This window comes from Herpailurus yagouaroundi, unplaced genomic scaffold (assembly GCF_014898765.1).
Source record: "Herpailurus yagouaroundi ecotype Mexico unplaced genomic scaffold, PumYag 203, whole genome shotgun sequence".
Classification (NCBI taxonomy): domain Eukaryota; kingdom Metazoa; phylum Chordata; class Mammalia; order Carnivora; family Felidae; genus Herpailurus; species Herpailurus yagouaroundi.
The window spans coordinates 5,083,774-5,111,430 of record NW_024412434.1 but is presented as its reverse complement, the minus strand read 5'-3'; the positions used below and the strand labels follow the sequence as shown (position 1 = coordinate 5,111,430).

General features: G+C 36.5%; 1 protein-coding gene across 1 annotated transcript in view; it reads right to left on the bottom strand.

Moving 5' to 3' along the window:
• The window catches only part of KIF5B (kinesin family member 5B), a 49,603-nt gene extending 22,223 nt beyond the window's left edge, over nt 1–27,380 (bottom strand). The window contains exons 1-13 of the mRNA XM_040451038.1: nt 26,799–27,380; nt 19,351–19,438; nt 10,219–10,292; nt 9,213–9,317; nt 8,586–8,634; nt 7,976–8,031; nt 7,596–7,683; nt 7,309–7,433; nt 6,104–6,208; nt 5,656–5,801; nt 4,809–4,957; nt 4,170–4,363; nt 489–557 (exon numbers count right to left, since the gene is read on the bottom strand). Of these exons, the coding sequence (XP_040306972.1) occupies nt 489–557; nt 4,170–4,363; nt 4,809–4,957; nt 5,656–5,801; nt 6,104–6,208; nt 7,309–7,433; nt 7,596–7,683; nt 7,976–8,031; nt 8,586–8,634; nt 9,213–9,317; nt 10,219–10,292; nt 19,351–19,438; nt 26,799–26,924 (1,374 nt within the window). The 5' untranslated portion in view covers nt 26,925–27,380. The remainder of the gene's footprint in view (nt 1–488; nt 558–4,169; nt 4,364–4,808; nt 4,958–5,655; nt 5,802–6,103; nt 6,209–7,308; nt 7,434–7,595; nt 7,684–7,975; nt 8,032–8,585; nt 8,635–9,212; nt 9,318–10,218; nt 10,293–19,350; nt 19,439–26,798) is intronic.
• Between the last annotated feature and the right edge of the window lie 277 nt (nt 27,381–27,657).

The window sequence follows — 27,657 nt, the reverse complement described above, 5'->3', positions numbered from 1 at the left end:
AAATTGTTATCTTCTCCCCTCCAGTTAGAACTCTAACTTAAAAAAAAACAAAAAACAAAAAACAAATTCCTAGGGGTGTCTGGGTGGCTCAGTTGGTTAAGTGTCCAATTTCAGCTTAGGTCATGATCTCAAGGTTCACAAATTTGAGCCCTGCGTTGGGCTCTGTGCTGACAGCTTGGAGCCTGGAACCTGCTTCAGATTCTGTGTCTCCCTCTCTCTCTGCCCCTCCCCCCTCAGGTCTCTCTCTTTTTCAAAAATAAACATTAAAAAAAAATAATAAAAACAAATACTTTAAGAGGAAATCAATCTTTGCTTCAACCCAATATGATAGCACAGAGAGCACAACCCACAGAGAAGCAGTCACATTCAAAACATTTTTAAATGGACTCTAGTATATTTTGAGATCTGTAGGTTCATCTTTTATGTTCAAATAATAACGACAAATTATAAAGCTCTCCTGAAAGCAGTATGTAAAGTATTCAACTTACCTCTTCTTGATCCAACATTTGTGTCTTTAGTTTCTCTACCAACTGGCTCTGTTGATTAATTTCTTCATCCTAGAATTTTAAAGTACCAAGTTAACAAAATTGCTCACAATCTGATTCTAATTATTTTCTAATACGAATTATAAGGTAACTATTCCCCCAATCAAGGTATTTCAAAACTGTTTCTCCAAGTCCAACATTGCTTATTTCAATCTCCTAAAAAATTGTTGAAAGAGATGGAATGTCTTTCAATTAATAGTTATAACACTTACCATGCAATTAAAAAAGCTTAAACTTATAAAAGTTATTCATTAAATACTTTAAATGCTAAAAAATAATAAACATGTTTAAATTTATTATTGAAAGTAATGGCCATTCACTAAAAAGGAGAATTACGGGCCAGCATCACTGATGAATATGGATGCAAAAATTCTCAACAAGATATTAGCAAATTGAACTCAACTGTACATCAAAAGATTATTCACCGTGATCAAGTGGGATTTATTTCTGGGCTGCAGGGCTGGTTCAGTATTCTCAAATCAATCAATGTGATAAAAAAAAGGATAAGAACCATATGATCCTTTCCATAGATACAGAAAAAGCATTTGACAAAATACAACATCTTGATAAAAACTCTCAAAAGAATAGGGAAAGAAGGAACATACTTCAACATCATAAGAGCCACATATGAAAGGCCCATAGCTAATATCATCCTCGATGGGGAAGAACTAAGAGCTTTCCCCCTAAGATCAAGAACACAACAGGGGTGCCCACTCTCAGCAGTGTTGTTCAACACAGTACTGGAAGTCCTAGCCTCAGCAATCAAGACACCAAAAAGAACAAAAGGTATCCAAACTGGCAAGGAAGAAGTCGAACTCTTACTCTTCACAGAGGACATGATAGTCTACATGGAAAACCTGAAAGACTCCACCAAAAAACTGCTAGAGTTGATACACAAATTCAGCAAAGTCACAGGATATAAAACCAATATATAGAAAATCTGGTGCATTTCTATACACCAATAATGAAGCAGCAGCAAAGAGCTATCAAGAAATCAATCCCATTTACAACTGCACCAAAAACCGTAAAATACTTAGGAATAAACCTAACCATAGAGGTAAAAGACCTGTACACTGAAAACTATTTTCCACGCTCACAGAAAGAAGAACAAATACTGTTAAAATGTCAATACTGCCCAAAGCAAGACACATTCAATGCAATCCCCATCAAAATAACACCAGCATTCTTCACAGAGCTAGAATGAACAATCCTTAAATTTGTATAGAACCAGAAAAGACCCTGAATAGCTGAAGTACCCTTGAAAAAGAAAACCAAAGCTGGAGGCATCAAAATCCCAGACTTTAAGCTGTATTACAAAGCTGTCATCAAGACAGTATGGTATTGGCACAAAAACAAACACACAGACCAATGGAACAGAGAACCCAGAAATGGGCCCACAAATATATGGCCAACTAATCTTCAACAAAACAAGAAAGACCATCCAATGGAAAAAAGACAATCTCTTCAAATGGTGCTGGAAAAACTGGAGAGCAAAATGCAAAAGAATGAAACTGGACCACTTTCTTACACAATACACAAAAATAAACTCAAAATGGATGAAAGACCTAAATGTAAGACAGGAAACCATCAAAATCCTACAGGAGAAAACAGGCAACAACCTCTTTGACCTCGGCCGCAGCAACTTCTTACCTGACATGTCTCTGGAGGCAAGGGAAATAAAAGCAAACATGAACTATTGGGATGTCATGAAGATAAAAAAGCTTCTGCACAGTGAAGGAAATAATCAACAAAACTAAAAGGCAAGGTATTTGCAAATGACACACTGGATAAAGGGTTAATATCTAAAATCTATAAACAACTTATCAAACTCAACACTCAAAATACAAATAATCCAGGGAAGAAATGGGCAGAAGATATGAATAGACATTTTCCCAAAGCAGACATGGAGATGGCTAAGAAACACACGAAAAGATGCTCAACATCACTGATCATCAGGGAAATACAAATCCAAACCACACTGAGATACCACCTCAACAGTCAGAGTGGCTAAAATTAACAACTCAGGAAACAACAGATGTTGGCAAGGATGTGGAGAAAGGGGAACCCTTTTGCACTGTTGGTCGGAATGCAAACTGGTGCAGCCACTCTGGAAAATAGTATGGAGGTTCTTCAAAAAAGTAAAAATACAACTACTCTACAACCAAACAATTGCACTACTCAGTATTTATCCAAAGGATACAAAAATGCTGATTCGAAGGAGCACATATACCTCCACACCCCCATGTTTACAGCAGTACTATCAACAATAGTCAAATTATGGAAAGAGCCCAAATGTTCACCAACTGATGAATGCATAAAGATGTGGTACACACACACACACACACACACACTGGAATACTACTTGGTGATGAAAAAGAATGAAATTTTGCCATTTGCAACAAACTGGATAGGACTGGAGGGTATTATGCTAAGCAAAATCCATCAGTCAGAGATAGACAGATTTATGATTTCACTCGTATGTGGAATTTGACAAACTCAACAGAGGAACACAGGGGAAGGGAAAGAAAAATATATAAAAACAGAGAGGGAGGAAAGCCATGGAGGAAAGCCATAAGAGACTCTTAAACACAGAACAAACAGAAGGCTGTTGGAGGGGAGGTGGGTGGATGGATGGGTTAAATGGGTGATGGGCATTAAGCAGGGCACTTGTTGGGATAAGCATCAGGTGTTATATTAAGTGATGAATCATTGGGTTTTACTCCTAAACCAAGACTACACTATATGTTAACTAACTTGAATTTAAATAAAAAAGAAGGAAAGATAGATAGAAAGGCCATTCAGCTACTTCAAACTTGCCATATCTGCCTACAACACATATAAAATTCCAACTAAAAACAAAACCAGAACTATTTTCTTCTAGTCTCTTCACTGTTCTCGTTTTCCCTTTCCTATTTGCTTTGTAATTTGTTATTTTTCACACTTCTAATGGATATAATCAAAGCAGGAAAACACTATTACCACTTTATTCTGTTCCCTCTCTAATCTCTTGCATCACCTTTATTATTGAGTCCTTAGACCCCTGATTCTAAGAGATAATTTCATTAGGGCTCTCCAATAACCCAATGTTCAATTTCCTTCAGAAAATTAAAGAAGAGGGGGAAAAAATTAAGTCTCATACATAGTTTCTGCACAGAAACAGAAATTGTGATTTTATATTTTTTATTAAAACAGATGACCCTTGAACAATACAAGGGTTAGGGGTGCTGACCCCTCCATGGAGTTGAAGATCCACATGTAACCTCTGACTTCCCCAAAACTTAAAATATTGGTAGTCTGCTGTTGAACAGAAGGTTTACCAATAATATAGACAATTAACATCTTTTTTATGTTATATTATATGTAGTATTTAAAGAAAATGTTATTAAAATCATAAAGAAAATACATTTACATTACTGTACTGTATCAAAAAAACCCACATCTAAGTGGACCCATGCAGTTCAAACCAGTGTTGTCTGAGGGTCAACTTTACGATTTTCAAAAGGTTAACAAATCAAGGAAAGATGTATACACAGGTCACCTGGACCCACAATATTAAAATTAGAAAATAAAAATACCTGTATGTCATAGCATTCTAAAACAAAATAGAATGTGAACAATACGTACCTTGTCATCAAGTTGTTTGTACAATTTAGCAATTTCTTCCTCACACTTTCTTCTCTCAGCATCAGTAAAGTTTCCAGTAACTCCAATCGTAGCTGCGGGTTTATCATTGGTGATGGTAATATCCTTATCCACTGCAAAAGCTTCCAAGTTGGCTTTCTCTTTGTCAAACTGTTCATCAATAGGCACTGTCTCTCCTAAAATAAGACAACAGATAGTTAATAAACATCCACCTGTCTAAAACTAATGACAATTTTATTCAATTTCAGCAGCTCTCACCAACTTTATCTGCTCAGTCTGAGATTTAAAAAACTACAATTACTTTTCACTCACCCCCATCTTCTAAATCCAGTCACCAAATCTTGTAATTTTTATTGCTTCCACCCTAATCTAGGAAACTTGCCATCTGTGCCTTGATTGCTATAGCTCCCAAGATGGCCTTTATGCCTCTATTTATTATTTCAGGTAAAATCAGAATTTAAAAGACTGTAGTCATTTTTATTTGATGATCTCTAATACTTAAAAAATAAAAATGGATACGCTTTGCTATTCTTATTTATATTCGTGTCAGTCTCAAATTTATAAAATAGTTTTACATTCATATTCAACAAACTCAAAATGACAGATTTTATAAATTATTACCATTACGCCACCGGTTGAGTTCATTTTCAAGCCATTGAATGGTGTTCCGCAGGGTCTTATTTTTTTCCTTTTCTCTTTCATACTTCTTTTTCCACTGTTCTGCAGTTAATTCTACATTTACACAAACTGTGTTCTTAATTGTTTTGGCCCTAAAAGAAGTAATTGCAGGAAAAAAGTGTGACTAAAATTAACTATTTTCAATTACTATCTATAGATCTCTGTTTTTTATATATATGTATGGCATATATGGCTGAGTAATTTGACTGTTTAATTATCTTTAGACTAAATACAAAGACCCATAATTACTACAGTGCTTCTTCAACAAGCTAAATAAATTTGGGTCAGTCCCAAATCTGTGAATAGCTTAAAGACAAAAAAAATTAACCACCAGAGGAGGATAAAAAAAAAAGGGCCCATATTTTCCTAATTCTTTTGCAAGGCTGAATAAAAAAAAATTATTGTTGAAGGTCAAAAATAAAATCATCACTAATGACTTTCCTAGGTTAACCAATTCATATTATCTCATTATTTGAACCTGTCAACAGACTAACATAGAATTAGATTTGTCAAGCTTTTGTTATCTGACTCAAATACTTATTTTCTTTAATGTTTAATTAAAGCTTCTCCTATAAATTTGACTGAACTTAACATTTGATTTCAATATGTACTAAAACTTAATTCAAATCTAAGCAGTTTTAAAAATGGACCTTGCTTGTATTATCTCTCAATTAAAAAGTTGTGTCATATTAACAATATGCACTGATTTGAATGTCTACCTTTATTTTCCTAGATTTAATAAACAAAAGACCTATCTACATTTAGACTTTGTATTTTCTTAACAACAAACCTTTGACCAAACAGGAGTGTAGATTTTGTTTCAGATTCGTTGTACGATGATGGAGAGCAGCAAATTACAATAGTGGTTCTACAGTTTCCACCTAATGAATCTTGAAGAATTCTTGTCATTTTACTATCGCGATATGGAACATACGTCTACAATACAAAAACAAAAGAAACAAAGACCAATGGGTTTCTACTGAATAAAATCTGTTTATAAATACTGTGAGTAAATTACAAAGGGATTTTGGCTATTTTAACTGATAATATTATGATGGGAACTAGAACATACATACTACTATAAATTCCTAAAGACAACTAATTTACACATACTGACTTAAAAACACCAGATGCCCGCTCCACCCTGGCCCCACAAACATCCATGCATATACATACATTGATACTTAAGTAATTCCCCATAAGATAACCATAGAGAAAGAGAAGACGTGTGTACTCACACTTCCCTCTGCCAAAGCAGAAATGACATTTCCAAGAGCAGAAAGTGACTTGTTGATGTTCTTAGCTTCATCCAGCACAGCACCTTCAGCTCCAGTTTTACTAACCTATGCATAAGATTTCAAAAGAATGAAAACAAAACTGTAAGTTTAAGAATTATTTTCTTTGAATTTTCTAAAAAGTTCAGAGGTCATCAATAACCAGCAAAGAACAAAATGAAAAGCTTCATGATTTTGTCAGTTATTTACTCTAAGCTATCACTACTTGAGTATTGGTCTTCTGACAACTGTAGGTCCATGACAAGAATGTGATTAAGGAGATCCCGAATTTTATTTTTAGTTTGTGCTCTTGAAAATAACAAATTTTCAGGTACATTTGCAATTTACTATTTGTTAATCCCCTTTGCTCCATTAAAGAGGAACCTTTTAAAATTTGCTAAATCATAAGGTTGATATTCTGTTATGTACTGAATTTAAATATATAAGCAAACCTGCTTTTAAAAAAGATATAAAATACACATGTTAAAGATAGGATAAAATAGTAGACTAGCAATGTCGGCTGAAGAAACAGCCTCTCAGAATTCACAAAATTAAAGACAGGCTTTGAAGGATATGTTTAAGGCTTGAGTAAAAGGGAGTAGGTATGTCATTTTAATCAGAAGAAACAAATTAGTGAAACAGCAAAAATGGTTGCAGAGATCAATATTAAAATATTTGAACTTATTTTGATTTTCACATAAATTATAATCAGATGACAGTCCACAGTAGAGTCTGTAATAATTAAATAATCATCCAAAGGAAAGAAAATAGGTACAACCAAACCAGAAAAGACTAATGGATAGTTATCAGTTTTCACAGGGAGCCCACTGCCAATATGGATAAAATAGATACCAAAAATTAGGAAAAGAATAACTAATAAAATTGATAACAATATATGCTGAACTAATTCTCAATAAAAACATATACCCTAAGTAAAAGGTAACACCTATTGGTTGAACTGGACTATGGCACAAATGATAGTAACTTGCAACTGATTTTTCAGTTTAAGTAGTCATTGGCAATGCATCAATGCTTTTAAACTCTCAAAAATACTACCAAATCCAATTTGATAAGTTTTCAAGATGTTAACAATGAATAATGCCTAAGTCCAAATTCAAGCTAAAGTTTATAAAAATGCTTAAATATCTACCAGAATATAAAGATTTTACCTTTTCACTACCAGCTAAATCAACCAGATAAAGTTTTCCACTCAGCTTTTGTTCCGTTTGCGTGTTCTCTTGTTTTACATTAATAAGAAATATACTGTGACTCCTAGAGCTATGTTCATTCATATCTGCAATGAAATTACACAAACAACTATAAACAAACATGGCTTTCCCTTACTAATAATTTCTAAAGCATCACTTTACATAAAAATCTTACAATTAACCAACTTGATAAAGATATTTTAAGGCAGCTCTGTACCTTAACTCGTGTTAATAAACATTCTACTTACTTGTAACTGCTACATGTCTGTTGGATTTTCCTTCATCAATGGTATCCATAACTTCATCTGGACTACATACAAAACGTTCTGTGCATCCCTATAAAATAATTTTTTTTAATATGTCAATAACCTTAAAAAATTTTCTTACAGCGTTTTTCTTTAAAAAAATTTTTCTTTAATGTTTATTTATTTTTGAGGCAGAGAGAGGAAGACAGAATCTGAAGCAGGCACCAGGCTCTGAGCTGTCAGCAGAGCCCAACACAGGACTTAAACTCATGAACTTTGAAATCATGACCTGAGCCGAATCAGACGCTTAACCAACTGAGCCACCTAGGCGCCCCTATTACAGGATTTTTCTAAACAAGCATTCTGTATTATCTTATAAGTACCTTTACATAGGGAACTCGGTTTTTATCTTCATGAACGGAAAGGTTGGTCTTTGAAACTGAAAAAGACAAATAAATAATATCAGCAACATTCTCCTAAACTCTAACACTAGTCATGAAATAGCTAATTCAATAGATTGTTTCCTTTCCCAAGCGGCCTAATAATAGGTAAATTTTAAAAATATGAACACATCACTATTAAAAAAGACTCTGTAGAAACAGTTAGAGGAGATCTGAATAGAAACTTAATGCAGCAATATAGAATTTTAGGTCCAATGCAACCTCTACCACCCACATTTTGGAAATAACAAGCCAGAGTGGTTGAACAGTTTGCCCAAGGGCAATGTATCTGACAGCAGACTAGGACTCAGGACCTCTAACTACAATCCATTTCTCTAATTACTACTTAAGAAACACAAGCACCCATAAATATGTGCTTTAAATAAGTTATTCAATGTGTAAAAGAAATTCAACTAACTTTAAAAGAACTTTAAAATCGGTTTCTTGTAATTTAAGTCAATTTCATAGAGGTTACTTAGAAATGGTCTCACACCTATTAAAAAAAGTAACATGTGCTATTTTAAAATGATAAAAGAGCAAGAATTTAACTTACCATCTAACAGGTCCCTTATCTTATCCAAATAAATTTCAAAATATGAAACCTGAAGGGCAAAGAAATAAAGTAAAAAAAGATCAACTAATTAAAATTATAAAATAATTTATAATAGTATACTACTATACTACTACTACTACTATACTACTAATATACTACTATTTTATCCTACTATAGTAGTATAAAATAATTCATAATTAGTTCATTAAATTTATTGGGGTTTGAGTGCCAAGTACCATCTATACCAGAGGACAGAGTTAACAACTCAGCCACAGCTCATGTTCTAACAGGAATATCTAAATTCTCTAAACTGCTCATGTAACTAAAAAGCAATTTCTATTACATATCTCCATCTTCAATGAATTAGACTCATGAGAGCAGTAAGAACCTTTGAGTTCAGTAATAAACTCCATCACTTTACAGAGGAGGCTAAGACAAAAGAGACTTTATGACCTTGTTTAAGGTCATCTAGTTGCAGATTAAGAACCCTCAGTTTACTAACTCTAATGATCTTTCTACTGTAACTGTCCATAAAATAACTAAAAATATTTTTAAAACAAAAGAGCATTTATTATTTCTTGGAATAAAATTATTCTAATATAAAACAAAATACACCACGGATTTTACCTTAATATGAAATTCCAAATTTTCATCCATAGAATAAATGTAATTAAAAATATCTTGCACTATTCTTGGAATAATGCCCATGCCTTCTGGATCATGAAGTTTACCCTAAACAGAAAATGAGACTTTAAGTATGAATTAAAAGTAGAAACTTCCAATCTACAATTTACAGCCAATAGAGGATAGAAATTGTAATTGTTGCCATTTTATTGTGAAATGGCTCTACAAATATGTAAAAAATCCAATTCAACTATTACATATATTTGAAAATTATACATAAATACTGCATGTCAACAACATGGGTTACCAACTGATCTTAGCCTTTTATTTAATCATTAGATTTAGATTGTCCATGCTTGTGAAATGAACATATTCTAAAGAAAGAGTTTTAGTTTGTTTCTTCCAATGTAAGTTCATACTGTTCCTTCAAGTCAAATCCACGCAAGTGCTAGAAATGTCCTTATTCTCCGTAACTTTATGGAAACGAGTAATGTGAATTACACTAAAATATTCAGCCATTTATATAGAATGCTCAGGTAAATGACAAAAGCAGATGCTTTGTAGCAGCAGCATAAGATACAGGATGTTTTCTAGAAGCAAAGTTTGGGCAGATCCACATCTTATTATAATGGCAGCACCGACAATTGTGGACACATTCCTATTAAAGAAAAGTGGCAGGTATTTGGAGAGGAGAACGAATTGCTCTGAATAGAAATGAAAACATAAAACATTCAAGATTTCAAATTTCCATCATAAAGAAAATTCCTGTTAATTCTAAAATGTTTATAATTGTGTGGTTATGCTGTCAAAACAAAGCTAGATATGATTTCAAATATATAATTTCAAACTCCAGAACTGATTAGATTCCAACAGTGATGTTACCTATGTATTATTCATAGGAGAGTAAGCAACAGAATAAAGCTGTTTAAACACAGTAAAATCATTTCGCAAATAATGAATGCACCTCTATTCTGCAAACCACATGCAAGTACAGATTATAAAATATTACCTCCATTGTATGTGTCTTCCCAGAGGATGTTTGTCCATATGCAAATATCGTTCCATTGTATCCCTCAAGTACATCTATGAGAAAATAAGAGATTTTGTACGTCAGGGCATTTATTTTTCCCCTTAAGGAAGTTTCATGAGAAATTACTTAAGAATGTTAGAAAACACTGAAAAAATTCACATACATATTAACCCTGTTCCTCATCCATGCATAATCAAATCTGCACAATAAAATATCTGTGGGAAGAATAGTAAGGAAGGTTCAGATTTTCTTTATACTAATATGAAAGATACCATCACAAAATTTAGTTCATGAAAAATTTATAAAGACATTAAAGAAAAAAATAAGAATACATTAATAGTAATTTTCTTAGTAATGCTCCACCTGAGTAGTTACCTTCTCTCCAGCCCAGATTACTTTCTGTGGTCAATAAAACACAAAATTTAAATTCCATTGCTTATATTCATTTCTTATATAAGTGTACATATATCTCAAATGTCATTATACCTGTATTCCAAAGATTTATGTGACCTAAAAGGAAAAAAATGTTCTGCAAATTTACATAGAGATATGAATTCACTTTTACAACTAGGACTGATTAGTGGTTAATTGGTGATTAAATCTCACAAACCCATACAACAGTCTCCCTTACACAAGCTTAATAAGCCCAGTTCTAACTCCAAAATAAATTCTCAGACAGTTCCTATGAAATTAAGTATTTTCTAGCCCTGTATGTACTCCAAAATCTACCATTAACCTTAATTTAAATATCTTTCTTTACTAGGCTGAAGGGAAAAAAGAAAATTTAACAAGGTGACCTTTTTATTTTCAATTTTTAGGGATTTAGTTGTATTATCTTGGTGACAAAAAGGTACTAAGAGATTACACTGTATTCTAGAGGAAGCTAAAGTAAAAAGAGAAGACTCTGTTGGAAATAGCTGATGGCAACAGTGGTAAATCAGTAAGCAAGTCAATCCTTGTATTTTTTTTTTTTTAATTGGTTATTTAAAAAAGAAAAAAAAAGAACAATCCCAACATTGGGCTCAACTAACTAGATATTAACAGATTTCCTACAGAAACATTTATTAACAACAACAACAACAACAACGACAACAAAAGAAGGTATTTACTCCCCTGGGAAAATTTTAAGAGATCTTCTATCACATTTAAAATGGATGGCATTGCAGTATAATTTTGAGTAAGAAATCATCTAGAGAAAAAAGTACTAGACCCTTTCCAATTCACTTCCTTTACACATAATTGTTCTCAGTATGTCTATGTCACACCCTCTGCTTAATACCTTTTAATCAAATCCAAATTTTTGATATATCTATTCATGATACGATCCAAATCCCTAGCAACCACCAAAATAAATACTTAATAAATACTGGTAAGTGAACAAGTGACTTTCTCAAGATCATATTTACTAGCATGTCTACAGAATATTACAGTATTATTTGTGGTTATGTGAAACTATGTTATGTGAAGGGACCTAGGATAACAAATGTATACAATACATTTGTATTTGGGACTTCAAGCATAACTTAAAAAATTTCGTATGATTACAGAGATTATGGAATATTCAACATTCAAATATTTATTGGACACCTGCTAGGATCTAAGCTCTGCTCTGGGCGCAAGGGATAGAACAATGACTGATTAGAGGTGATTTCTAGACATACCACATTATAACTAAAGTAAGTTTATAAACTTACTTTATAGGTAGGAAAATAATTCTTGCCTACCTTCATATCCAGCCCTGACTTTGCTTTCTCTAGTGACTTACCCCCAACAAATCTAAACATACAGAAAAAGCGAATACATTTTACAGGGAACACTCCTATAACCACTAAAATCTGATCAGTAACATTTTATAATTTTACTGTTTAATCATGTATCTATCCATCCATCTCATTTTTTAATGCATTTCAATGTAACCTGCAGACTTCAGTACACTTTCACCTAAAATACTTCACCATGCATATATCATTAACTAGGATTCATTTTCCAGTTTCCATCCCTGAGGTAAAAAATTTATATACAATGAAATGTACCCATCCTGAGGATGAATCTTTAAAAAAATAAAAAATAATACTCATCTGTTTAAAAGTCCGGGAGAGCATACATTTGTAATCAGGTAAAATTAGGCTCTTTTTGACCTGGCTCTTGTTTGCTTTTTCAGCTCCACCTCCCATCATCCTTCCTCTCACAATGCTCTTTTGGTGGTCAAAATGATCAAATCTGACAAATTCACATGGTTCAACTTCAGTCATACCATAAGGTATGTTGTTTCCCACATTCACGATGCTCTTCTCAAGTGGGTATGCCTTGATGCAAGGTCACCTCTGCCCACAAGGCACTCGTCTTTCTCCTTCCTACTCTTTGTGCATCTTTTTTAAAAATGTTTTTATTTATTTTTGAGACAGAGACAGAGCATGAGGAGGGGGGCAGAGAGAGAGGGAAACACAGAATCTGAAGCAGGCTCCAAGCTCTGAGCTGTCAGCACAGAGCCCGACGCAGGGCTCGAACTCACAGACCGGGAGATCATGACCTGAGCTGAAGTCGGATGCTTAACCAACTGAGCCACCCAGGCGCCCCTTTGTGCATCTTTTAAGACTAGCTTAGACTTTACTTTTTTCTCCAACCCAACACCATAAACCACCCCAAATAAATTTGGATGAGCAGCTTATCCTATGTGTTCTTATAGCATCTGCATTTAAAGATTATACTTATTACTGTATATTGCAACAGTTAATTAACTTGTCTGCCTTCCTCTATTGCAACAGTCAATTAACTTGTCTACCTTCCTCACCTGCTTGTAAACTCCTTGAAGCCAGAACTGTGTTTAACTCCTAGCACAGTGACTGGCACTTAGTAGGGACTTGAATGCTTGCTGAATAATTGTTACCATTACAAACACACAGCATCTTTCTAATGCCTCCCTCACCCTTTAAAATACACGTTTGCTGTTCTTGTGAGAAACAGAGATGGACAACTATAGACAAATATTACGTCTTTCATACTCTGTAAAGACGAAAAATATTTAGGGGCACCTGGGTGGCTCAGTCAGATAAGCATCTGACTTCGGCTCAGGCCATGATCTCACAGTTTGTGAGTTCCAGCCCTCATCAGACTCTCTGCTATCAGCTCAGAGCCCGCTTCTGATCTTGTCCCCACCTGCCCCCCCTCATTCGCGTGCTCTCTTTCTCAAAAATAAATAAAACGTTAAAAAAAGAAAGAAAGAAAAACATTTAGTAAGCAAGACAACAGCGTAACACCTAAAAGCCAATTCTCTCTCTGAACTTCAGGTTCCTCATCAGCAAAATGTCTGCTTAAGGAAGGCTATGAGAATTACAAATCAGAAAATTGTTAACATCTGAGAGCATAAAATGTGCCAGGCTCTAATAATTTTTCATACATTAATGTATTCAATTCTCACAAAACCCTGTGAAAGGTACTATTTTTAGTCCTACTTTACAGAGAACAAAACTGAGGAACAGAGATATTAATTTGCCCATACTTCCACAGCTAGTAAGATAGAGCTGGGATGCAAACCCAGACAGTCCTGGCTCTAAAGACATACTCTTGACCCCTGTACTGTATTATCAAGGAACACAGGAACTAAAATAAATATATGGGAGGCCACATCTGGAAAAAATAAAAGTAAATGAAGTGGCAAACAGTTCAGGTCAGGAAGCTCTGGTAGGAAACAGAAATCTATTAAGGACTGGTAAGATGACTAGCATATAGCAAGTACTGAATAAATGACAACTACTTCATACAGAGAACTGAAGAGACATCCCTCAGATTTGGAATTCACGAGAGAATACAAGTGGGTAAACCTTGCTCAAAATAAAGAAAACCTATCTACTGAATCTATAGAAAGGAAAAGGTAATAACTTTGTACATAATAAAGTTATACAAACATAAACTTGTACAGAAATTTATGAAACAATGCTTCAGTGAACCATCAGGAGCCCAAAGAGTACTAGCTGCTTTCAGGTCGTCCTTGGCAGCTTGCTCATCAAATCCACATCTCAGAAGAAATACCAATTCACCTATCATTTTGCTGACTATTGCCTACCAACAGTTTCTAACCATGGCCTTCCACCTGATTTGTGTGCCAATAACTGTCCCAAGGACAACCTGCCATGTATTTAAATTGGTTTCCTGTCCTCATACCTCACCAGGCACTCACCACCTACCTCTACCTCATCTCTCTCCTTACATCTATGTATCTATCGTTAACTCCCACATTCATGTTCTTGCCCAGGACAAGTCCCACTACCTACTATCAATATCCAGCCTTCTCCAAAATGGTAGACAGCATTTGGGTGAAGATAAAAGGAGCAAGTCATAGCCAGGTGATACTTTCCTAATACAAATTACAAGCTGGCAAAGAAGCTGGAGAGAGACAGTGACAGAACTTTCTATTGTAATAGTTGCTTGAAGCCTAATTTTGTAGAGTGAAAATATTGTAGACTGAGTTACCCTAAGCACAATTACGATGATTCAATTAATAAAATAATTTCCTCTTAGAAGACAGAGGAAACAAACATCAGTTGATATCTGTTGTGTATTTGCTTCTTCATACCAGGCCCTGGGTGAAGTTCTTTTTCTTGAATCTTTTTTTTTTTTTTTTTAATTAATTTATTTTGAAAGAGAGAGCAGAGCATGCAGAGGGGTAGAGACAGAGAAGTGAGAAACCCAAGCAGTCTCCACACTGTCATCACAGAGCTCAATTTGAGGCTTGATCCCATGGACTGCGTGAGATCACAATATGAGCCGAAACCAAGAGCCAGATGCTTAACCAACTGAGCCACTCAGGCATCCCTCCATGAATCATCTTTTTAAATATTCACAGTACCCTCATTTTACAGAACAGGAAATGGAGACTTAGAAAGGTTAGGTAACCTGTCTCTGTCTCTCAAAAATAAATAAATGTTAAAAAAAATTTTTAAATACATATATATAAAAAAGTGGTGCCCGGGTAGCTCAGTTGGTTGGGTGGCTGACTTCAGCTCAGGTCTTGATCTCGCAGTCTGTGAGTTCGAGCCCCGCGTCGGGCTCCATGCTGACAGCTCAGAGCCTGGAGCCTGCTTTGGATTCTGTGTCTCTCTCTCTCTGTTCCTCTCTGCTTGTGTTCTCTCTCAAAAATAAATAAATGTTAAAAAAAAATTTTTTTTTTTAAAAGGAAGGTTAGGTAACTTGCCAAAAGTCACACAGCTAGAAAGTGGCAGAGCCTGGATTTCAATCTAGGTCTGTCTGATTCCAAAGCCTGTGTTCTTAACCATAATGCAAACAAATGAACTGCTCTTCAGAATTCAGTTCTAAACAGTAAAACAGAAATTTGTTGTGAAGTAAAAGGGATCAAATTTTGAGAACAGGAGGGAAATTTCACTAAATAAATCATGTCATCTTAAAATTATAAACAGTAATGAAAAAGAACAGAAGGTAATAGAAACATGTACCTCAGGACTTCAGATTACAAAGGGTTCTGAGAAAGGTAAGTATGAAACTATTATTAAGAGACTAATTAAGGATGTACAAAAGAGATAAAAATCACTAGAACAGCATGAGAAAAACAGAAGTCCATAATGAGTGAGTCTAATCAAAACAAAAAAGTTAAGGCCCTAAAAAGAGATTTTAAAATATTCAGAAAAAGACTAATATATGAGACTTGCATAGCCCAGAGAATAAAATGTTAACAGATAATATAAGACAGAGGTATTCCCATTTTATTACCACCTTCTACACAATTATCCTCAAAATGGAACAACAAAATAAACACTGCCAAGAAAGACTTTAAGGCTGAAGTGGATAAGACATCCAGAGAATGGATTTAAATGAGCCCAGGTTTCTAGTTATAGGAGAAATACATTCCATGGATAAAAACTTCACAGCCACCAAGCTAATTTTTAAAAGCCATGGGGAATGAAAAGTTAACAGCAGATTACTAACTTGTAAATGTTATACTCATTTTCAAAAAGGAAAAATGATAGATTATGGGAACTACAGACAAGTATATAAAATTTCACTAAGGAAAAGCTATGGTTGAACTAAACTCATTTCCTGTCTCGATACGGTCACCCAACTGATACTCTGGGGAAACACCATACTCATGTACCATGACTTCATAAAAGGATCCAAATTTTTCATCAAATTTTTGTTGATATGTGACAAGCTAAGAACTAGGTAACTGTATAAGAGAATCTGAAGTCGGATGGATACCCAGTGTGATTTAATTAACTGCCAAAAACCTTATTTAGTTTTCAGAAGACTAGGCAAAGGAACACAGCCCATTAAGCCTTTATTAAAACTTATTATACTTTGAGTGGGGGGAGAGGCAGAGCACTGGGCTCAATCCCACAAATCATGAGATCATGACCTGAGCCAAAACCAAAGTTGGACGCTTAACCAGCTGAGGCACTCAGGCGCCTCCCGTTAAGCATTTTATAAATGATTTAGAGTCATATTTTTCAAACAACACCTATAAAAAGTTTAAAAAAAAAATTCCAAGTCCCTGACATCATAACAGACTTATCAAATACGCTGACAGCCAACATATATCCCAATAAGATAACCATAAAATCAACACTCAAAATATAATCAAGAGCTAAAATGATAAGATGGAATCCACACTTTGAAAGCTGATAGTCAAATTTTATTTTATTTATTTTAATGTTTACTTAGGAGAGAAGGGGAGAGGGGGAGGGGGAGAGAGAGAGGGAGGGAGGGAGAGAGAGGGAGGGAGGGAGGGAGGGAGAGAGCGAGCGAGCGAGCAGGGAGAGGGGCAGAGAGGGAGACACATAATCAATCCGAAGCAGGCTCCAGGCTCTGAGCTGTCAGCACAGAGCCAAATGCGGGGCTCAAACTCACAAACTATGAGATCATGACCTGAGCTGAAGTCGGACGCCCAACTGACTGAGCGTGCCAGGCGCCCTTATAGTCAAATTTTAAAACTCCAATACTCAAGTGTGGAAGAGGGTTTAATGTTGGCCACAGGAGATGTGAAAAAGATCTGTACATTTAAGTTGCCCATAGCTTATGAATCAATTACTGAGTAGTGAATATGGGGCACCCGGGTGGCTCAGTCGGTTAAGCATCGACTCTTTTTTTAAAAAAAAATTTTTTTTCAACGTTTTTAATTTATTTTTGGGACAGAGAGAGACAGAGCATGAACGTGGGAGGGGCAGAGAGAGAGAGAGACACAGAATCGGAAACAGGCTCCAGGCTCTGAGCCATCAGCCCAGAGCCCGACGCGGGGCTCGAACTCACGGACCGCGAGATCGATCGTGACCTGGCTGAGATCGTGACCTGGCTGAAGTCGGGACGCTTAACCGACTGCGCCACCCAGGCGCCCCTAAGCATCGACTCTTGATTTCAGCTCAGGTCATGACCTCAAAGGTTCATGAGTTCAAGCCCTGCATTGGGCTCTGTGCTGACAGTGCAGAGCTTGCCTGGGATTCTCAGTCTCCTCTCTCTGCCTCTCCCCACCGCCCCCTCCCACCCCATCAAAAATAAAGAAATAAACATTAAAAAAAAAAAAGCTCATGTAAAATCTTAGGCTGTACTGATTAAAAAAAGTATGTTAAAATCAAAGAATGTAATGTAATTGTGTTCTATGACAGATTCATTTGGAAAATTACTTGATGCCTACAAACAAAAGACGACACTGCCTGTTCCTCTTTGTTGTAATCATTTATAGAATCAAGTTAATTCTCCATCTTTCTATGAAGATTTCAACATCCAGTCCACTGTATCTCATCAATACTATTCCTGTTGTAATTCTTGGTGGTTCCAATGTCCATTTAGTAGATGATCCTATTAAAATACCCTGGTCTCTCAGATCCTGGGCCTAGTTTTCTCCATGATCTCTTGTCCTTTACTCCTTCAGATGTCAATTCTACAGTTATATTCTAGACCTTTTATTTAATTACTAACTACACTGTTTCCCTAAGGCCAATTAAGTATCTACCCCCTATTATTCCTTCTAGTACCCTGATTCCAACAAACCTTTGACCCCACAAAGACTATAATATATTAACCTTACCGCTTCTTTTCATGTCCCTCAAACCCATTTCTCCCACCTGTGCTCTCCTTCCCCTCACTCACCGTAGATTCCATGGTTCACTATTATCCTCATTCTCTTGACTACAGCCTCAATTAATTCTCCTGCCTTTCTCTCCCTCTTTTGTACTCATCTGGTAAAACACCAACTAGGTAAATTCAACTCTTCTGGCTACTAACTTTAAGTGGGCCCTTAATGCTGCCTGGCAATACTGCCACATTTCCCTAATCCATTCACTTCTATTGCCAGACAACTTCATTCTTTTTCCTAGGACCCCCTCCCCCTCATCTTCATTCTGTGATGACTTTGCTCCCTGTATCACATACAAAATGGAATATGAAAAGATCTGAATTTTTCTTCCATCACACCTATAGACTTCTATCCAAAAACTTTGCCTATTCTCCTGTTACTGGATGAATTGTCTGTGCTCCTACTTAACCCTAACCTGTCCACTTTTATACCAAATCCCATCCCCTCTATCCTAGTATTCACTGGGATATCACTCATACCCTCTCTCAACTCTAGGGTTCTATGGTTTTAGAAAATATAAACTTGGAAAATCTTAGTACAAATTAATAGTATTAACTGGAATGTACACACTTCCTCCAGCATTTTTCTGTTGAACACAAGAGAAGTCTTTGGGGAAGAAATAACAATGGAATGGAAGAATGATAGATTGCTACCATTTTCTACTATTTCTTAGAAACTTGTCTAACTATTTTGTAGTCATTCTCATGCTGCTGTATTTCTATAACTGCTACCTTAGAAACTCTCCTGGGAATACCTAATAGAAATGCATCTAAAAGAATGCATTCTAAAAGAATAGGTGTGTTAACACTAAAATTCTTATAATACCCTTCACTAGGTACTGTATATGAATTAGATCATGGAATTTGAGCAAGTGTGTTTACTAATTGTATGTTATCTTTTTTATTAAACTGTCTTCTACAATTAACTAAAAACGGGGGGGGGGGGGTAAAAAAAAAAAAAAATGTTGGGTAAATGGAGAAGATCACAAACAAATTTTACTTATTGCTGGGACAACATAGCAATATATTTACCTTTAACAATCTTCTTTGCACAATCATTATATACTTGCTCTTGAGAGGTGTTTGACTGGAACACTCGGTCAAATGCATAAGGCTTGGACTGAAAAACAGAAACAAAGGTGTCAACATCACAAATTAAAGGTGAATGGACACTTCTAAGCTCCTTTAAAGATGTCATCATATATTTAACCTTTGAAATAGAGTACTTACTATGCATTACTTCATGTCATAGTATCTTTGTAGAAAGGACCTTAGGGATCACTAAGTACAAATTCAGTAGAATAAACTTTACAAAACCAAAAATGCCTTTGTTAGATTTCCAGGGCCTAGCACTACTATGATAGTAAAATATTGTTGAGTGAATTTTTATTTAATGAGTGTCTACTCTGGCAAGTACTGAGGCTCTATTTTCAATAGTATCATTTTGCAGACAAGGAAACTAGAATCCTGAAAGGTATAAACGGTGTTAATGACAAAACTAAAATTTAAATCCAAATCTCCGTTCAGTTCAGAGCTCCTTCCACTACTCCCATTAGGCTTTTCATTTTACTGCAACAGCTTTCCAATCATTCATTCATTTAACAAATATTTATGGAATGCCTAATATACTAGACATCTTACTAGAATGATGACCAAGATAGATACACTCTCTACTTTAATGGAGCATAAGTAATAGTGGGGCAGGCATCAGACAAATAATTAAATGACTAGATATCTGACTCATGCAATGGAGTGCTGTGACAGCATATAAAAGAAGAACCCAAGTCTGGGAGAAAGCAGAAATATAGCAGGAAATGACTCTGGAGAAGGGATGTTTAAGAACTGAAGAATAGCTCACTACCTGTCTCTTCAATACTAGTCATGGGAGGGTGAGGGTGGGAAGTAGCCTAGCTAGGTATTGGGATGCTTAAAGATCCTAGGGCAGAAAGAAGCTTGTAGAATGCAGGAAGCCAAAAGAAGTTAAGTTGGAAGTTTAAGGAGCAAAGATCAAATGTAAATGACAACACAATGAAAAAGGCAAATAACATTTTAGTGTTATTTTGAAAATAGTTTTGACCTTCTGGGTCCCCTGAAAGGATTTTGGGGACTCATTTAGAACACTGCTGATATTGTCTGATGAATGAGCCACAGGGATGGAATGAAAAAAATCAGTGTCCATGCAAGTCAAGGAAGAATTATCAAGGAGGGACTGATTGTGTCAAATATAGCTGTGAGGTCAAGGCAAAACTGAAAAGTATCCAATGACAAAGGTCAGACTGGAAAGAGATTTAAAAAGTATTAGAAGTAACTGAATAGAGCAGAAATCAGGCTACAGGTCTAAAAAAATTTTTTTTAAAGATGGGTAAGACCTGAACAAGTTTAAATCTGGCAGGAACAATCTAGTAATCAAGGAGAAAAAGTAAGTATGCGCAGATGAGAGGAGGGCAAGGGGATTCTAAGTATTTGAAAGGAAGTGTATGCCTGCTTTCTACCTGCTCCTAAAGGAAAGGACAGACACTGGACCCTAAAATATAAAACAATCATCACTTCCCAAACAATCCTTAACATTACAGAAGACTTCTCAGGCCTTAGCTAAAAAAAAAAAGACCTTACTTTTTAGAAACTACATCCCAGTCTCCTTCCCCAAAGTCTGCAATAATATAATGAAAATTACAACGAAACAGACACTCTTAAAGGGCTATCCAAAGTCATTCCTAATTCCCCTTCCCCATGCCAGTTTCCACTACATACGTTGGGAAGCTAACCACCAGATAGCCTAGTCTCCCTGCAACTAGTGGACACGTGACCCAGTTCTGGATTCTGTAAATAAAGTGATGGTCTCCTGAAGGGTCTTGGGGAAATGGTTGTTTTCTAATAAAAAGGACCATCTCAGCTGAAGCTGCCCTTTCTCCTTTCTGGAATGATGGAGCTGTAGCATCCATCTTACAAACATCATGATAAATCAATTAACTTAAGGATGACAACAGATAACAGAGTCATTAAGCAGTAGCAGTAAGGGCCTATCTGCAGACTTTTTATATTTGAGAAAAATAACCTCGTATTTATTTAAACCACTATTAGTTGTTTTCCTTCTGCAGCTGAAAGCATTCCTAAAGGATATACTAAGATGACCTCACTTTGGTATTCAATTAAAAGTAGGCATCTCAATGTCTGATTATTCTTTGCCTAAATGTCCTTTCACTAAGGTTCTACAAAGACATTAACATTCAATTTTACAGGTGCAACTAAAAAAAAAAAAAATCTACTCTTTTACTGATTTTATAAGACATAACTGTGATTGAAAACAAACACATGTACAATCAAAATAACAATCCCCATCCACAGATAAACCATGCTAATTCTTCCTATGCAAAAAAAAAGTAACTTTTCCTCTGTATGTATCCAGCAAACATTTAGCACCTATCAGGTATCAGATATCGTAAACGATTAACAGAGTTTTAGAAATGTTATTTAGCTAGTACAGACTGTAGAGTTCAAAGAACAGAGAATAAGGCTGGGTAGAATCTTGAATACTAAGGTAAGAAGCTGTATACTAAGATCTAATGTAAGCGGTCATGCAATGTTAACTGAATTGAAATGGAGTCAGCATCTGGCATTAAAGAACTCATGGTAAAGAGTCAAGAACAGACTGCAATTAGCCAAAATATGCATTTAGTAAAAAATGTATAAAAGATACTATGAAAACAAGAATTAAACAATGATTAATTCAAATTTTGCTTGCATGAAACAAACTAATCAACAGAAAATAGGTAACAGCATGAAGACAATTGCATCCTCCAAAGTAAGCCAAGTAATACAATTTTATTAAAGTAAACATTTTGAAAATATAAAGAAGGGTGCCTGGGTGGCTCCGTTAGTTGAGCGTCAGACTCTCAATTTCAGCTCCAGTCACTACTTCGAGGTTTGTGGGTTCAAGCCTCACATAGGGCTCTGCACTGACCGTGCGGAGCCTGTTTGGAATTCGCTACTCCCCCCCCCCGCCCCGCCCCGCCCCTGCTCTGTCCCTATCCCACTTACACTCTCTCAAAATAAATAAACTTTAAAAATTTTTAAAATAAAAATAAAAAATACAAAGAACAGGAGTGCCTGGGTGGCTCAGCTGGTTGAGTGTCTGATTCTTGGTTTCAACTCAGGTCAGGATCTCAGTTTCATGAGTTCAAGCCCCCTGTCGGGCTCTGCGCTGACAGTGTGGAGCCTGCTTGGGATCCTTTCTCTTTCTCTCTCTCTTTCCCTCCCTCTCCCCTGCTCACACTGTCTCTCTCAAAATAAATAAACTTAAAAAATTATATATGTATATAAAGAACAAACACGACTCAGTTTTAAGTCATCTCCATTATCACATCAATAAAAACAGTGGTCTTAAACTTTCACTTAGTAAGAGATATACCCAAAATAATGGATAATAGTAAAACCTGCCTCAAAAGTACTTTTATACAGCTGTTTACCATAGCATTGCTTATCGCAAATATGCAAACTAAAAAATAATTAAGCTAGGATTGAGTGATTTTTTTACATGTTAGATCATTGTTAAATCAAAAATTAAGTACTTATAAGCATTAAGTTGACAAAAGTTTTATTTTAAATTCCAAAACTAAACTATAATTTTGTTAAATAAGGCAAATGTTTTGATTAGAGGTCAAGACCTGAAGTTACTAACTGACCATAGCTTCCTGGGATGAAAAACAAGATACATGAAACATAAAAACTTCTAATGGGTCTACAATTAAGGGACATCTCTTAATTAAAAATCTTTCAAATGAATTAAACAAAGGAACACTCACAATCTAGACATCCGTATCTTAAAAATCCTGGTTCTTTGCCTTGAAATGTACATTATATAGTCTTATTTCTATGAACCTTCAGAGATACCCCAAGTCATAAGATACATTCATATCTGACTTAGGCTTCAAGTGGACAAAACCAAATAGGAATGTTTATCTGAATTGCAACCATACCTCAGATTTGTCTTTTTTTTTTTTTTTTTTTTAAGATTTTAATTTTAGGTAGTTTCTACACCCAACGTGGGGCTTGAACTCAAAATCCCAATATCAAGAGTTGCATGTTCCAGACTGAGCCAGCCAGGCACCCCATACCTCAGATTTCTTAGTGAAGTGGTTCCTGTTTGTATCTGCAGAACATCAAATCTGGTTATAAAGGACACCCTCCTAGCAGGCATATATACCTTTCTCTAAAATTTTGAGTAGTGATCCTCAGATCACATGGGATTATAGCTTATCAGATTTTCCTTAGTTTGACAATGACTGTTAGCTAAGATTCCACAACTGTACAGGTGTGATGATGACTTCTTCTCTTTTAATGTTCATTCTTAAGGTAATTAGGATCAAACACCAAATCATCATTCACTTGAAAAGAGAAATCATGTTGAGCTATAAGCAAGGAACTGGACAAGATTATCTAATTAGGTTTTACTTTCCTCTAATTTCAATGAACTGCAACAGCCTGTTTTTGGTTCTGACAGCGTCTACAGTATACCATATAAGGAACAATGATTAATAAAGATACTTAATGATACACATACGCATGTTCCACTTTTATGATGCATAAAGAAATAATTTTTTCTATTGACTTTTTTTTTTCCTGGAGTTTTCGGCAGGCTCATTTCAACTAAATACGGTGTTTCCCTTGTCCTCCTTTTTTTGTGGATAACAAGTTCTCTTATTTAAAGCAAATACGTTCTGTTTTTATCATTTAAAGGTTTCCCTTAAATCATCCATTTATTTCATTCAATATGTGATACTTATACCTCTTTAACAAGCACTTAATTACCAAAAAAATCTGTATGAAAGTTGCAAAACACAGAGAGACACTATAGGATCACAAGATTTGCCTGCCATGGGATATTATATTAAAATCACTGATGTAACAGAAAAAAGTTTGGACAATATATTGGAAATTGAACTTCAATGAAAATGAGAATCCTTAAAAATTATCTTCTAAAGGAGCACAGATTATACCTATAATTCAGTAACATTATAAACTACTTACTCTTTAAATCTTGATTTAACCAGAAGACTACAAAATGTGTTTAAATCATGTTTAAAATAATTTAGTTTTAAATGACGCACTGCAGCAATTCCTTCTTAAAACCATTTCTTTTGAATCAGGATCCAGTAAAATGAACAAAATAAACCAACACATGACTTTACCTAGAAATTTTTAAATTTCACTCTCTCAGCTATTCCTTATAAATTCCCAACCTTTTAAAATATAAATTCATTTAAAAAATTGAGACCTCAGAGTAACCAATGACCCAGTAAATGCAGATTAATTCTTGAAAATAATGAACTAAACCTGTCCTCTTATATTTCTTAAGGCTACAGGACTCTGTTGTATTTTTGCTTAAACTTAAAAAAAAAAAAAAGACTAAAAATGCTTACCAGTTTACTTAAAGGCCAACTTTTATTGCAGATTCACAACTCAATCACCTATTCATTATTTCTATTATCATTTAAATGTATTTACATTGTTAAGGAACGTCCAAGAACTTTATTCAAAGGGAACAACCTAGAATACATGTGTGCTTCCAGTGGTAATTACTTGTTTTAACTGTCCTCATATTTTATGTCATATTTGGGCAGAAAGTTGCCTTCTCAATACATCTTGTGAATCCTAAATCCTATCATTCCAACAAATGAATCCTGGTAATACTTATAGATTTGTTTAAACACACACACAAGCATCTGCAGAAATGGGGCATTCTTAATACAAATCAAAAAGGAAATAGCTTCAATGTGTCAACCACTGTTACTGCTGAGTAATCACAAAAACTCTGAGCAACTAGTAGCCAGTTTGTCAACAACCCAGGCCCTGCAAGCCTCCTCTGATTCCACAGAAGATACCATCCTAAAGGAAAAGGATGACTACTTCTGTGCTTAACTTCTTAGTCTCACCATGGTATCATTTAGTTTCTCTCATGAACTTGTTAACAAAAAGCCAGCCGGACAGTCTTTACACAGTAGTGGCTGGCAGTTGTTAGTAATCTAATGATTTGTTTGCCAAAAGCCTACCAAGCAATAAAGGGCTATGACACGACACTCATTACCTAGAGCTTAATTCTGCAAACTTTCACATAGAAACTCTTGAAGAAGTTCAGTCCTATCTCCTATGTCAATGCTCTTAATCATCAATGTCCCATCTCCTGTGACCGACCCTTTGTCCTATTTCCAAATTAGGCTGTGCAAACAATATGCTAAATATGGAATGCCATTAGAGAAAAGATTAACATTAAGATTTTGTACCATGATAGCAATGTAGAAAAAAGTTCTGCCACAATCGCATTACCAAGAAAGATAAATTTAATTTTTAGTCACAATTAGGTATGTAATATTCTGCTACCCATTTTAATCTTCTTAACCTGGAAATTCTGTTTCCAGAGGACCTTTTGATACCAGAGATCAGACCACAAAAAAAATCAACCTTACATTCTGGTTTCCCTGACAATGATCAGCCAACTCTAGTTATGTTTTATATTTTATAGCACAAAGGACACTATTTCTCCGTCCTTAAGATTATCAAAATCAGTTTTTCTCCAAGGCAGAAGTAGAGATCTAATGTTAACAAGAAATCAATCCAGCTTACTGGTCAAATTTTAATTTTTTTTAAAAAGCTTACCTTTATAATTATAATACAAAAAGTTAACACTCTTTGCTATGCTCTTACCCCATAAAACCCAGTAAGAGATTACAGATTTTTCTGGGCACTTACTTGATCCAATCTGATCTGCTAGATCTACTATAAAATTGAACAAAATTGATCACTCCGATTTCAAAAGAAAACTCACTCTTTACAGTCCTCAATTTGTCATTTATAATAGTTAACATGAACGTTAATTCATCACTCAAAGGACGGGTGGGTGAACATTTGAGGTACAGGTATATTTGTAGTTGTTTATTTTTCCTTCTCCCGTGAGGCAAACAACACGGTTCAGCAAATAGTTGTATCTTTATCTCCTATAAAACTAAGTATCTTCACTATTTAAGGTACAATAGGACTAGTCTTAAAGCTCAACGTTCTTAGCTAAACTTTAATCTTGCACATGTTACAAATGGTTAACTTGGGGTAGTCCAAAACACCAACAGCATCAGTAACTGTGCGCGCGCGCGCGCGCACACACACACACACACACACACACACGCAAATATGCACTAAACTTACACCCCGGACAGTTCCTCCAGTGCCCCAGGTGGGGGAGTGTCCCAGACAGAGACCAGGCGCCTCCCTTCTCTGGGCACTTAAGATCCGGGTAGGGGCGATCCAGAACAGCCATGGAGCCGCGCAGTCTCCCTCCCCAGGGTTATCCGAACCGGCAAACTCTACTCGGGGGCGGGGTTGGGGTCATCACTGCTAGCTCTCAATTCTGCACCCCGCCACCTCCCCGAACTCGGGGCCCGGCCAGGCCCGAAGGAGTTAGACTGGGGGTAGGGGCGTTGGTCACTCACCGCGATCATGACCGTGTCTTCTCCCTGAAACTTGGCGATGTACTTATCGCCGCGGTTCACCTCAGACTCATTGAGAGGTCTGAAGCGACACATCACTTTGATGTTGCACTCGGCCGGGTCCGCCATCTTCCTCGCTGCCGGGGCCGGAGACCGGGAGCCACTCCCCGCCTCTCAGTCTGGAAGGAAGCAGGCCCGAGCTGAGGACAGGGGTCGCGAAGGCCGAGAGAGTCAGCAGTCTGGCGCGTCGCCCGCCCTTCCCGCGGCGGCGGTGGCCCGGGAACCCAGACTCGAAGCGCCGGCGCCGGTAGCAGTCGCCCTGAGGCTCACTTCCGATCCATCATGGCAGCCATGGCGGCGGCGGCACGGGTGGAGAGTCTGCGGCTCCTCAGTTTCTCCCTCGTCGGCCTGGGCAGGCTGCACGGGTCCGACGGGATTCTAGACACCGGAAAAATTGCCACGTCCCTCTTCCTCGGAGACAGCAGGCCGGCCCCGCCGTCAGCCCGCCGGGCAGTCTGATCGCCGCCTTGCCGGCAGCCACCCGACCACTTCAGAGGCCGAAGACCGGCGACTGAGCGGCGGGATGGGCGGTGCGCGCGGAGCACGGCGCACGCGCGGCGGGTCCCAGCCGAGATGACCAATCCGCGTCCGCGCTGGGCCGCGCCGCCGCCCTGCAGCCACTCTTCGCCCTGGGGTTGCCGATTCGAGTTTTACTGGAAGCACTCTTATAGAAGTACCTCTGGTTGCCCCGCCGCCTGACCGGGCAATTCTCTGGCCGCAGAATTTCCCAGAGCGAAGGCAGACGCGCTTAGTATTCTCTTCTTCAGGGGTCAAGGGATTTGTTAAAACTACCTTATGTTGT